Consider the following 14,541-nt stretch of genomic DNA (forward strand, 5'->3'; position numbering starts at 1 on the left):
ATCTGAAACTCGAAATATTAAGGACCAACATTCTGGTATTAGATTAGTTTTAAAACATTACATAGGTATGAGATAGGTATGATATTAATGATATTCAATCCAATTACCAGAAAGATACACATGTGTTTACTCAAACCACACCCATAGTTTTTTCTTTGATGTCAGAGGAATGTACTAATCCAGTAATTTTTTTTACTTTTTATATCTTTAAGTTTGTTGGGTAATCTTATCTTATTATACTAATAAATAAAAATAATGATGCCTATGTGTCATAACCACATTTATTCCTAGATTAAAATTCCCTGCTAATCTTCTAATATCTCTTCTCCTTTATCCATGTTATCCATGGATCATGAGTGAAAATGGTTTGACCCATGAGTTACATCTCAATATATAATGCACAAATTAATGACTATTAGCAACAATCCAAAGCCTAAAATATAATATGTCAACAAATGTTATAAGAATTAGAACTTGTAAATTCAGTTTAAATTATGCGAGACTTCTCATTTCATATATATAAATTTTTAATTATGCAATTTAACTTAAATTTCCAACTAACGTGATTATTAGTTTTGTATCTTTATTTATTTTTCTAAACGTAATCATTCTAAAAAAACTTTTAAACATTGAAACCATGATCAGTTATACCAAAAAAAAATAGAGTCCTGTAATTCAAATTTTTGCTAAAAAGTTATAAATCTGAAACTCAAATTTGGAAAGGGGGGGGGGTCTTTCATAAACATTTATTACATAATCGATTTCAACAAAACAAATCTTATGTTTGTGACACTCGTCAATTTCAGGTTAACTCCGTTAATCCAAACTCCGTCAATTCAAACTTAAGATCACTAGAACTATAACGCACATCTCATTACATTTAAACTAGGGTTTTAAATGACGCTTGACAATCACTACACATGTAGTCTTTCGGGATTTCACCGAAACGCACACGAGTCGACTCAAACCATTGGTGAACAAACGACAAACATCAAAACAATAAATACGTGATAATTATGTGTTAACATATATGTTACTTGATATGTTAGGTGGAATGCTAAACACAAGAAGCAAGAACTAATTGTTTACACTAGAAATTTAATAACTAGAAGTAGAGGGGCCATTGTGTAACATAATTATTATTAAATAATAACAAAACCCTAATCCCCCTACCCTTTCCCTAGACCGATCGCCCCCCCTCCCTCTCTTCTTGGCTGCTGTAAACATACACACACACATACAAGGATTTTTCAAGCCTTTGTTGAAGAATTAAGGTGCTAATAGGTAATTAACTACTTCTCTATGCATTCTATGTGTTTAATTTTGATATTGAATGGGTTAATCAAAACCCTAGATTCTTGAAAGTGATGATTAAGATGAGTTAGGGTTTGATTGTATGTTTGATGATGAATTGCTAGTGAATTGATAACTAATTGCTTGTTAATTACTTGTTCTTTGATTTTAAACTTTCAAGTAAAACCCTAACTATGTGTGTAACGTAAAATTGATATGCATGGTTGGTAAATATTGTGTCTAGAGTGTTATATGCATGGGTTATGGTTCATAGATTGTTGTTATGTTGAGTTTTGATGTAAACTGGTACTGGACAGATTGTTGATTTGATGTTTAGACGACTGTAACTGGATGTTAATGTGGTAATTGGTCGAAATTATTAATACTACAGTGTACTAGGTTGAGTCTAGTTTCTAAAAAGTCCAAATTTGTAATTTTTGAACGTGTAAAAGTTAACTTTTATTATTTTACAAAACTGTAGTGCAAGTCTGAATTGTGGGGTCTGATGTTAGGCTATTTTGAAATTATCATATCTCATAAACTACAAGACCAAATGGGTTGGTTCCACTTCTGGAAGTTAACATTTTGAGTTAAGAAGCTAACCCAATTGGTCTTGGATTGATTGGAATTACCATTTAACGGGAATAACAAATAACATTCTGTTGCGCATGATTTTGGCTGCTGTGAGTTTACTGTAATGTTTTGATCATTGTGAGAAATCTATGTGGAATAAAAATACAATAAAAATAGTTCTGGAAACCTAGCTCATGTGTCCTTTTGTGACGATTTTTGGTGAATTAATTGATATGTTATGATCTGTTGAATAGAGTAATCTTTCAAGTAGAAATCTGTCTTGATAAAACTAGCTGCTGAACTATGTGAAAATACATGAAACGTGTTTGTTAATAGATAATTGCCATGTTTTGACTAAATTGCCCTTGTGGGGAGATAATTTACTAGTAATGTACAATTTTGGTATTTGATGCTTAAGTAGTTGTATACACATGTAACGTGTCACCAATGTGTTTGTCGAGTCATACATAATTCACAAACGAAACACGAAACGTATCTCATGCATAGGTATTATGTGCCGAGTCTAGAGACTCAATAATAGTTTAAATACTTAGAGAAACTCATTTTTGTTTTAGAGCACTAGTGAGGATTTTCTTTGACGCGCATCTCTCGGATTTGTTTTTGAATTCTTCGCAAACAGTGAGTTTCACGTTCCCCTTTTACTCTTTTAAACGCTTTTTACTTGGGGGAGATAACATACTCCAAACGCTTTAGAATTTGTTATTAGTTATATATCACTTGTAAGGCTAAGTGGCAAACAAACCAACTAAAGTCCTTCATAACATCGAACCGTTTAGTATTTGTATAATAGCGAGTCACTGTTGAGTAGTACTACTGGGTTTGACAAACCCCACCCAACTCTAAACTCGACTGTAGGTCGAGTGGGTGTAATCTTGGCTAACACGTTACCATGGTCGTGGTTAACATGGTGGCAAGGCATATGATAAACAGTCAGCTTCGGTGTCGAACACTTAGTAAATACTTGTTTTATACAGCTACCTATTGATATATAATTGACTTAACACTATCTGGTAACGCAAACGCAAACGCAAAACGTAAACGCAAACGCAAACGCTTTATTTATATAAACTTGTGAACTCACCAACCCTGTGTTGACACTTTTAGTATGTTATTCTCAGGTAGCCGAGGCGGGCGCGCGGTATAGGATCATGCATTCGTTGAACACCATCATTTTAAAAACTTGTTTTGAACTTTTATTTATTTGGTTTTAAGTCGTCCTGTGTGACGCAACCCTTGGTTATGATTTACGCTTCCGCACTTATTTAACTTAAGGTTTTGTGATTTGAAAACTTTGAACATCATGTTTGATTATAACTAATGATTCCGATCCTGTTAGTTTACACCCTCTGACGGTAAAGCTCCGTTAGTGGATTTTGAGGGTGTGACAATGTTACTCTACTAATAAAAGAAAATGTTGATGCTTAAGTGTCAAGCCTACATTCACTCTGAGCATAATTTTTCATCATTATTCATAATCTCTCATCTAATTCATCATAACTATCCATTAGTCAAAACCATTTTGTCAATTGAGTTATAACATAGTTAGATGGATTTTATTAATCATTTAAAGATGTATAAATGTCACGTTTATAATCACCATTCAAGAAGAGTTTATGCTAAATGAAATCAATTATTGGTTTGGTTGTGGTTTTTCAACATTGCAGAAAATATATATTTAGGTGTGTATATATGTAATTTGATGACATTATACTCAAGATAATTGTCTATATGCATATTAATCATCATGGAAAATATATATTTTATAAGTCGTGAAACGTGAAAAATTTATAATTCATAATCGTTTACTTTGTCTAATACATTAGTTTACATTTTAAATGAGATCTTAAAATGATGATTACAAATTTGAAATACTTCTTTATATACAAAATTTGTTTCACATGTTGCGCTTAATGTGAAGACACCTTTCGGACATGCAATCCTATTACCGAATTGTGTTTGTCGCATTTCGACTACAGCTGTATCACATGTTTTATTCTGATTTGACCCGAGACAATCATCGAATACCTGCAAGTCATTTAAAAAAATGGTACTTCGATAAAAACTAATATAGCCTCAAAGGCCTATGTAGGACCTTGCATTTATAACAACTCGGTTTATCACCATCAATGAATCTTTTAGATTTATTATATGGTATTAAGCTACACGCAATTTCAATCATGAGAAATATTTTAAGAATCACAATTAAAATATCATACCTGATTTATTTAATTTATTTTTACCTTTACTTTTGTTTTTTTTTTCAAATAATAGAACTTATATATTTTCGCCATTTAACAAATCCCGTGTAATACATGGGTTCAAAGGCTAGTAAATTTATATAAAAATTAAAATTGTAAGAAATGTACTTGGAGATTCTAAAAAATAACTTTTAACAAACTAACAAGCCGAAATTACCGGTTCCTTCTCAAACTCCTTTAGTTGTAGCGGTGAGTTGACGATAGTAATATATGGGGTATTGGGCTATGATTTCGTTTGGGCCTAGAAAACCTTGTCTGTTGGACAGACACAGATCCTTATCAAAATGGTTTCTCACATCTGGGCCGAGTTTCGCTTGGGCCTGGAATTGGAAATCCAATTTTGAATTCGGGTCACTCTCCACCAAGAAAATAATGAATCAAGAATGCTTGTGGGAAGGAGATAGTCAGAGAGAGGTCATCAATGGGATTAGGTCTAAATGTCTGATGGCTCTGGTGGCACCATTCGTGAACCAAATGCATTGCGAATACTATTAGTTGTTATACTCGAAAATGATAAACTACATGTCTACACCTATGTAAAATTTTCTTACCCGAATGATATGCAACACCTACCTATCTTACCTTGTTTTAATCTAAGATATTTAGTTGAAAAAAATTGTTTTTTTAACACATTTTAAAAGATAATTTTAGTTATATCGTGTCTTGTGACTTGGTGAGAATATGCAAAACCTTTTATCCAAAATTTAAAGAATTTTTAAAAACATTTGAAAACTTAAAAAAAAATATACAAAAAGTATTTAGCGGTAATAATTTAGCTATAACGTATCTTGTGAGAATATGCAAAACCTTAGAGCATACACAATAATTAAGGCATTTTTAAGGGTTGCTTTTTGGTGTTTTTACATGTCATCGGTTTTTATTTATTACGGACAAAAAGTTTTGGACACATTTTTAAAAAAGATCATGGATAAGAACTAGAAAAAATGAGATGGAGATGGACCCTTTTTGTGGTTGGTGAGGATGATAATGTATTTTAGTGTTTTTAAATTTTTTTATTGGATGGGTTATGAGAGTTTAAAAAAATTGATATTTTTATGATGTTCCGTGACTATGCATGTTTTTTTTGGAGTTTTTCGTAGTCATTATCGTGGATGCTCATATATCCAAAATTTAAAGATTTCTTTAATCATTGGAAATCTTAAAAACAAAATATTTTAGCTGTCAAAAGCTTTATTATCATATTCTGAAAATAAAAAAAGGTTAATTTAAAAAAAATAAAAATTCAAGAACTCTTTTACAGATAAAAATCTAGTGTGTGAAAAACTTTTATATTTTTATTAACGCTCTACTATTTCTTTTACCACCTGTGTATTTTTATTATATTTGAAAAGCGTTTAAATTTTCCTTCAATATTTGAGTGAAACCCTTAATATGAGAAAACCTCTTTAAGTCTGATTTTAAATATGAGATCTTATGATTTTAAGTTTGAACTTTTAACCATTACTCTCATGTCTATACCCACTTAAATTTTAATATTGAATAATTTCACTATTTTGTTATAAATATTTTAAAAATCTCTTAACTTTTGTTAAAAAAATAAAATCAAATCAAAGTATATGTTTATGAATATACCGATAATTTAATAACTTCCTTATTTTATAACATTCCAAAACTAGTTTATCCCCTCCTACACGCAAACACTCCCACCATAAATACATCATTTTAAGTCAAAAAATAATAATATTATGGATACCAAAACCGTTGCTTCTGACGTCACCACTCCCAACGGTACACTCGGACGCCACCTGGCACGCCGTCTGGTCGAGATCGGCGTGTCCGACGTGTTTTCAGTTCCCGGTGACTTTAACCTGACGTTGCTCGACCATCTCATTGCTGAGCCTGGACTCAACCTCATTGGCTGCTGCAACGAGCTCAATGCCGGATACGCTGCAGACGGTTACGCTAGGTCACGTGGCGTTGGTGCATGTGTTGTTACATTCACTGTTGGTGGACTTAGTGTGCTCAACGCTATTGCTGGTGCTTACAGTGAGAACTTGCCGGTTGTGTGTATTGTTGGTGGACCGAATTCGAATGATTATGGGACTAATAGAGTTCTCCATCATACGATTGGATTGCCCGATTTTAGTCAGGAGCTTTGTTGCTTTCAGACTGTCACTTGCAATCAGGTATATATATACGTATATATAAATGTTTAATTAAACTAGTTTTGTATGTACATTAACGTACATTCGGTTGGCATTTGCGGTAAACACAAGACTATTGTGGTTACAAATTCCTTTGGTTTCGGTTACGCTTGTTATGTTACTCCGTTATTGGTTTTGTTTACGTTTGTTTCGATAGTGGAACTTAAAAAAAACATTATTATTACTACTATTACTGTGTATAAATAACTTTGGTGCCCCAAGTGTCCTATAGAACACTTGGCGGCACCATATTAGTACATGAATTTTTTTATATATTATTTTTTGTTTTGTTATAGTTTAATTACATTACCAAAACGAACGTAATAGAAACGGATGTCATTTTTTTTTGTTTTTGAAGACAATAAGATTCAAGTCTAAATCTTTATTGCATTGATTAATAAGTTGTTGTGATTACTTGATTACAAATAACCCCTATTTATAACCATACAATTACTTGTTAGACAAGAATAGGAGAAAAACTAACTCAAAAACCCCATAGGTTTGTAATTACGACAACTAGGTCCCCGCACTTACGCAAGATTACACTAACAATCACCTCCTAATCTTGTGACACCGATGAAGCTTCGCATCTCGTTAAACTTCAACCGTGGCAACACTTTTGTAAGGATGTCTGCTCTTTGTAAATCTCCACTGACATGCTCCACCTTGATTTGTTATCTCTCGATGCACTCCCGAATGAAATGGTAACATGTGTTGATGTGCTTGCCTCTCCCGTGAAAAACCGGGTTCTTCATCAAGGCAATAGCCGATGAATTATCCACCTTCAACGTCACAATCTCCTCCTTTTCTCCAGTCATCTCTGACAACAAACCCCGAAGCCATTAGGCTTGACATGCAGCCGATGTAGCTGCCATAAATTCAGCCTCACATGATGATAACGCCACCGTTCCTTGTTTCTGTGAAACCCATGATATCGGTGATGTACCATAGTAGAAAATCAAACCTGAGGTGCTCCGACCATCATCCATATCCACTCGTATGACTACTATCACTATACACGTGCAACATACTGTTTCCGCCTCTCGAGTAAGTAATACCAAAGTCTAGTGTACCTCTTAGATATCGGAGAATATATTTAACTGCTTGAGCATGAGCTTGAGTTGGTGATTGCATGAATCGACTCGCATAACCAACCGAGTAGCTCAAATCGGGTCTCGTATGAGTTAAATACCGCAAGCTTCCGATTATCTTTCTATAACCAGTCGGATCTACCTTCAGATTTTCATCTTCCTTTGACAACTTTAAGCCTGGTTCCATAGGAAATTGAGTTGAGTTGCACTCCCAAAGATTTGCTTCTTTTAGGATCTTCGTTGCATAACCGCTTTGCTTTAACGTTATCCCACGATCACTTTGCTTCACTTCGATCCCGAGATAGTAATGCAACAACCCGAGGTCACTCATCTCGAACCTTGACTCCATTTGTCTTTTGAAATTTGAAATTTCTTGCACACTTGTACCCGTGACTATCAAATCATCAACGTAAACTTCAACGAGTAGTAGCCTTTGACCGGAACACCTTTTGTAAACCGCTTGTTCTTGCTTACATCGAGTGAAACCGAGTTCCTTTAACGACCCGTCTAGTTTAGTATTCCACGCCCTTGGAGCTTGGCGTAGACCGTATAACGTTTTAGCCAACTTGTACACTTTTCTTTCTTCACCTTTTTTAACGAACCCATCCGGTTGAAACACATACATGTCTTCTTTTAAATCACCATGAAGAAACGCGGATTTTACATCCAAGTGATGAACTTCCCAACCTCCGGTTGCTGCTAACGCGAGTAAAAGTCGAACGGTTTCGATTCTCGCTACTGGTGCGAACACCTCTTCGAAATCGATCCCATTTCTGAACATACCCCTTAGCTACGAGTCGGGCCTTGTACTTGGTTATTTTCCCGGCTTCATCTCTTTTAATTTTATAGACCCACTTTAAACCTATCGGTTTTACTTTGGGTGGTGCTTCGACTAACCGCCATGTCTTGTTTCTTTCTATCGACTCGATCTCCGCTTCCATTGCTTTTCTCCAATGTTTTTCGTTATTCGCTTCACGAAAATTTACCGGTTCATCATCGATTAATAATAGGAGATTTACCTCGTCGATTGTCGGGTCTTGCTCGGCGGGTGTCGGTATACCTTCAACCAGAAAGTCGCTAAATTTCTTGGGTAAAACCGTCTTTCGAGTAGTTCGACGCGGTTGAATTACTTGTAACGGTTCTTTGTTTAGGCTAGTGTCGTGTCTAGTCGGGCTTACGGGTGGGCTGCCACCTTCTGAATTTGACGACTCACTTCCGTTTCTAATACGAACCAACTCACCGGTATCATGACGGTCTACGGACCCGATGTCAAACCCGGATGTCACCTGCTCCGATTCGGGTTCAATATCGCACCTAACAATAAACTCAGTCCATTCAGGACCCTTTTCGGCCTCTTGTTTGTCAAGATCGGCCCACGCGTGCCTTTTACACTCGTCAAACTTGACATCCCGCGTAACGTGTACTCGTCTTTTGATCGGATCAAACATATGGTAGGCTTTTGTTCCAGGTTGAGTACCTAAGTGAATCATCACAATGCTTCGGTCGTCCAATTTCTTTTGACCGGTACCAAGGACTTTTACATACCCCGTGCATCTGAATACTTTAACGTGTGAAAGGTTCGGTTTTCTTCCTTTAAAACGCTCGTACGGAGTCGAATCCTTCAAAGATTTTGTTGGTGACCGGTTTAGTAAATAAATCGAGTGATGAACCGCTTCTCCCCATAGATCTTGTGGTAGTGACATCGCCTTTAACAAACTTCGAGTCGTACCAAGTATGGTTCGGTTTCTTCTTTCAACCACTCTGTTTTGATGTGGGGTGTACGGGGCCGTAAACTGATGTGCCACACCTATACTTGATAAGTAATCTTCCAACACATGGGATGTAAACTCACCCCCGTTGTCGGTTCATATGGTTTTGAGTTTCTTGCCCGTTTCATTTTCCACCCTTTTAACGAAATCAATGAGTAAACCCGCAACTTGGTCTTTCGTCTTTATCGTGAAAACCCACATATAGCGGGTGTAGTCGTCAACAACAAGTAAAAAGTATCGGTTGCCACCATGTGTCTCGGGAGTAATCGCGCCACAAACATCGGCATAAACGAGCTCGAGCGGTACCTTTGCACAATAATTAGATTCTTTTGGGATATCTGATCTTGTTTGTTTGCCTAGCATACATGCTTCACAAATTTGCATCGGGTGTTCGATTCTTGGCACTCCATCCGCGAGTTTCAGAGACCCCGAAGGGCATCGAAATTCAAATGCCCCAATCGAGCATGCCATATCCATGCAACATTATGCAAATTGACTTGTAAGCAAACCGGAAACACAACCTTTAAATTAATTTTATAAATCCGGTTGAAGGAACGCGGTACCTTGATTAGAAGTCTTCCATCTTGTTCGAATATCCATAAGATACCGTCTTGGATCCCGATCTTGCATCCTCCTTCGTCTAATTGCCCGAGACTTATAATATTATTTTTGAGAGATGGAATAAAGTAAACGTCACTCAATGCTCGTTGTTCTCCCCTTTGACCTTCAACTACTATCGTGCCCCGACCTTCGATTTCGACACACGAACCATCACCGAAACTTACTTTACCGGTCTTGTTACGATCGATGTTAGAAAACCATTCAGGATTTCCCGTCATGTTGTTACTCGCCCCGTTATCAAGAATCCATGTGTTTTTATCACATGGGGTTGAAGCATATTGCTTTGGATCAACCCGGCCTTCTTTTAGAAAAACGACATCTTCCTTACTCCGAGCTACTGTCATCATGTTTAGAACCGGTCCGCCATCTTGAGTGAGGTTACTTTGATTGTTAATCTCCTTGTTTCGGTTAGGACATGACATGGCAAAGTGTCCTAGTTCATCACACCGATAACATTTAATCTTTGACCGATCCTTCTTCACTCGGGGTTCTTTCTTTTCCCGATCCACAACCTTACCCTTTCCCTTGTTCTTTTGACTTGATTCGGTTCCCATCTTGCCTTTCCCATGACGCCTTTCTTGATTGCTTTTAGCTTTCCATTCTTCATATGTATATAGGAGTTGTTCTTGTTTACCGGACACAAGTTTGTCTTCATCTCCAGATCGTTCCTCGAACGCTTTTAGGCGTCCAACGGCTTCATGGAACGTCATGGTCTTTATATCGGCAAACTGTTCAATAGTAGCAACAATCGCTATATACCTCTTTCTTGGAACGGACTTTAAAAGCTTTCTCACAGGGGTCTTCTCTTCAAATGGTTCTCCAAGATTGCTTGCTTTGGAAGCTATTTGGCTAATCTTGGTCGAGAAGTCATCAATCGTATCCGTTTCTTTCATCTTGAATACATCGAACTCATGTTGAAGAGACTCGATTCGTGCTTCTCGAACCCTATCAACCCCAACGAAATGAGTCTTAAGTGCATCCCATATCTCTTTAGCGGTGGAAAGGTGAGCCACTTGCATCACCAAAGCCTCCGACATGCCTTGATAAAGATACACGATCGCCAACCCATCTATCTTCGGGTCAACAACCGTTCCCGTTCTTGGTTCGATAGCCTCCAACAACCCTTGAACCTTGAAGATGACCTTGATTTTTACTGTCCAAATTGTGTAATTGGTGGACGTAAGAATCGGAAACTGAATCGAGAGGGAACTCGGTTCTTTGGGAAAACCGACTTGATTATTTGACCCTACGACTTGATTATTTGGTTGATCACCCATCTTTTCTTATTCCTTGGTACTTCAGACCAAACCTTGATTCAATTTCTTGAACCAAAATTTGTTCGGCGAAAAAGATCTCGTATACAGAAGAAACTTTAATTCTTTAAATATAAGAATGAATATTTTATTTCTTTCGTAGCCTTCTGTGCAAATCTTCATTTATTCACAAAAGGCCAGAACTTCAAATAAAAAAAAACTAATCCTTCTCGAAGCCTCAAGTCTTCTATGACCAAAATAAAAGAAACCAATTAAAAGATTCATAAACTTAACTTCCCTGCTACGTATTCTTTACACCAACACCAACTTAACAAAGTTTCTCTAACGTGAACCAAAATAATTGGTCGCCGGTAATTAGATGTTCTAAAAACCTGTCGGCCTTGTTCAAGATCGAATCAATGTTCTAGAAACCCACCGTCCTTATTCACCTTCGCCGGAGACCAACGCAAACCTTGACGGAAAATAGATGACCACCGAATCTTTCTTTCCGGTAGCCGCTCTTGATCTTCGATCGATCTTAGAACCCGTGCTGAGATCTTGCAACCAGATTGCCTTCCTCGCCGGACTACCCTACGATCGGAGATGCCTTGCGTCGCCAGAACTTGTTGATCGATACTTAAGCTCTGATGCCATCGAAGACAATAAGATTCAAGTCTAAACCTTTATTGTATTGATTAATAAGTTGTTGTGATTACTTGATTACAAATAACCCCTATTTATAACCATAAAATTACTTGTTAGACAAGAATAGGAGAAAAACTAACTCAAAAACCCCCTAGGTTTGTAAGTACGACAACTAGGTCCCCGCACTTACGCGAGATTACACTAACAGTTTTGTTTTATTTTTTAGTTCACGTAAACTCGCCGTCTCAACGGACTCAACGAACTAGTTTTATCAATGTGCAAGTTTACCGACTGACCCCTCCCCGGGCCATAGGTCCACCTCAATTGTTATATATATAATTTTTCATTTTTTAGCTCTAGTACCAAAATCAAAATAATCAAAATCGGCCGAATTTGTGTCGAGTTACCGTCTCAATGCCTGAGACCGACAACTTGGATTTTACCATTGCTCGGGTTTGCCGACCAAATAAACATTATTTTAACTGTTTTATTTTTTTATATGTTAATTTGATGAATTAGTTTTTTTGGTTTCAACAATTTTACCAGCTGTGTCTATAGCGTAACGAACGTAATCGATACCGACCGAATTCACGTTGACTCACCGTCGTAGCGCTCAGGTTTTACTAACGTTGGAATTTTACCAGTTGCTTAGCGCAACGCGCGGGATAAAAGAAACTAGTTATTTACATATATAGAGAAAAAACATTTAACATCACCGGCCACATATATTTATCTATCTATATAATAATCTATAATATTTAAAAAATACTTTTCAATATTGATTAGCAGGTTCTATTAAATAATGTAAAGTTTACTAAATATTTGATACTAGACAGATTTCTAGGTGTGCATAGTATAAATCTAATAACAGTAATATTGCATTGATAATTTGTTATCTAGCTTAACTTGTTAAGTTTTTATTAATGTAGGCTGTGGTGAATAACTTGGAAGATGCACATGAACTGATCGATAACGCGATCTCGACTGCTCTGAAAGAGAGCAAGCCTGTTTACATCAGCATAGCCTGTAATTTGGCTGCAATTCCTCATCCTACGTTTAGCCGAGAACCGGTTCCATTTTCTTTAGCCCCAAAGTATGTAATATATTATGTTATGCGTGTGATTTATTATACATTTATACATGCTTTGAGCTTATGAGGTTTGTTTATATAGGCTGAGTAATAAGATGGGTTTGGAAGCAGCTGTTGAGGCTGCAGCAGAGTTTTTGAACAAAGCAATCAAGCCTGTAATGGTTGGTGGACCGAAACTTCGTGTGTCACGTGCAAGCGACGCGTTTGTTGACTTGGCAGATGCTTCTGGTTACGCTCTTGCGGTTACACCAGCAGGGAAAGGGCTAGTACCCGAGCACCATCCTCACTTCATTGGGACATATTGGGGTGCTGTAAGCACAGCATTTTGTGCGGAAATTGTCGAATCAGCGGATGCTTATATCTTTGCAGGTCCTATATTCAATGACTACAGCTCTGTTGGTTACTCTCTTCTTCTCAAAAAGGAGAAAGCGCTTATTGTTCACCCCGATCGGGTCATAGTTGGAAACGGGCCAACTTTTGGTTGCGTTCTGATGAAGGATTTCTTGCAAGCTTTAGCCAAAAAGCTTAAGAAAAACACCACTGCTTATGAAAATTATCATAGGATCTTTGTTCCTGAAGGGCATCCTCGGAAATGTACTCCTAGAGAGCCGTTAAGGGTTAATGTTCTGTTTGAACACATCCAGAAGATGTTGTCTAGTGACACTGCTGTTATTGCTGAAACAGGTGACTCATGGTTCAATTGCCAGAAATTAAAATTACCAAAAGGATGTGGGTAAGTATTACTTATTAAGTTATTAGTATTAAGTTATGTTACACATACACGTTTTGACGTTTTGATTTTTGAAAATGGTTATTGTAGGTACGAATTCCAGATGCAATATGGTTCGATAGGATGGTCTGTTGGTGCTACTCTTGGTTATGCACAGGCTGCTACTGATAAAAGGGTGATAGCTTGCATTGGTGATGGCAGTTTTCTAGCACATACAACTTAACCATAATCTTGTTAATCTAAATCAAGATTTTATAAAACTGATTCGTTTTTATCGATTGATAATATTATAGGTTATGGCCCAAGACGTGTCCACAATGCTTCGATGTGGACAGAATTCAATCATCTTCCTGATCAACAACGGCGGTTACACCATCGAAGTTGAAATCCATGATGGGCCTTACAATGTGATCAAGAACTGGAACTACACGGGTTTGGTTGATGCAATCCACAATGGTGAGGGTAAATGTTGGACTACCAAGGTAAAACAGTTATTTAACTTGTTTATTTATAAATATCACTGGTGCATAATTGTTAAGCATTAAGTTGTTGAAATTTTGAAGGTGGTTTGTGAAGAAGATCTTATTGAAGCAATAGAGACTGCAACCGGAGATAAGAAGGATTGTTTCTGTTTCATTGAAGTGGTTGCTCACAAGGATGACACGAGCAAAGAGTTGCTCGAGTGGGGTTCTAGAGTTTCGGCTGCTAACAGCCGTCCTCCGAACCCTCAGTAAAAGTTTTTTTTTTTTTTTGAGTTTTGCCTATGATATTCTGCTATTATGGTTTTCAAATCATCTAGAATTTGTTCGGTGACCTTATTACAAAGTATATGTAATAAATAAGTATCTTTCATTCATATTATAATAAAAGCTAGTATTGCGGTATTTTGCTAATTATAATGTGCTTGTATATATATTTGTTAATTATTCAATAAATAATATAGTGATTCAAGTTTACTTAAAACTTAAAATGCCATACGTTTGTACTAATATCCTATACAAGGTACAAATATGACAAAAAAGCTTGATAATT

General features: G+C 36.6%; 1 protein-coding gene across 1 annotated transcript; it reads left to right on the forward strand.

Annotated features, from left to right (window-relative positions):
- Nucleotides 1-5,851: 5,851 nt before the first annotated feature.
- LOC143555906 (pyruvate decarboxylase 2-like) lies at nucleotides 5,852-14,254 on the forward strand. Its single transcript, XM_077045372.1, has 6 exons — nucleotides 5,852-6,292; nucleotides 12,619-12,782; nucleotides 12,862-13,512; nucleotides 13,600-13,717; nucleotides 13,803-13,991; nucleotides 14,073-14,254. Exons 1-6 carry the CDS (start codon nucleotides 5,852-5,854, stop codon nucleotides 14,241-14,243), a joined length of 1,734 nt encoding a protein of 577 aa, XP_076901487.1. The 3' UTR covers nucleotides 14,244-14,254.
- The last annotated feature ends 287 nt before the right edge of the window (nucleotides 14,255-14,541 follow it).

Source organism: Bidens hawaiensis, unplaced genomic scaffold (genome assembly GCF_021521415.1).
Source record: "Bidens hawaiensis isolate Kalapana, Puna unplaced genomic scaffold, B.hawaiensis_p1.1 tig00018412_1, whole genome shotgun sequence".
NCBI lineage: Eukaryota > Viridiplantae > Streptophyta > Magnoliopsida > Asterales > Asteraceae > Bidens > Bidens hawaiensis.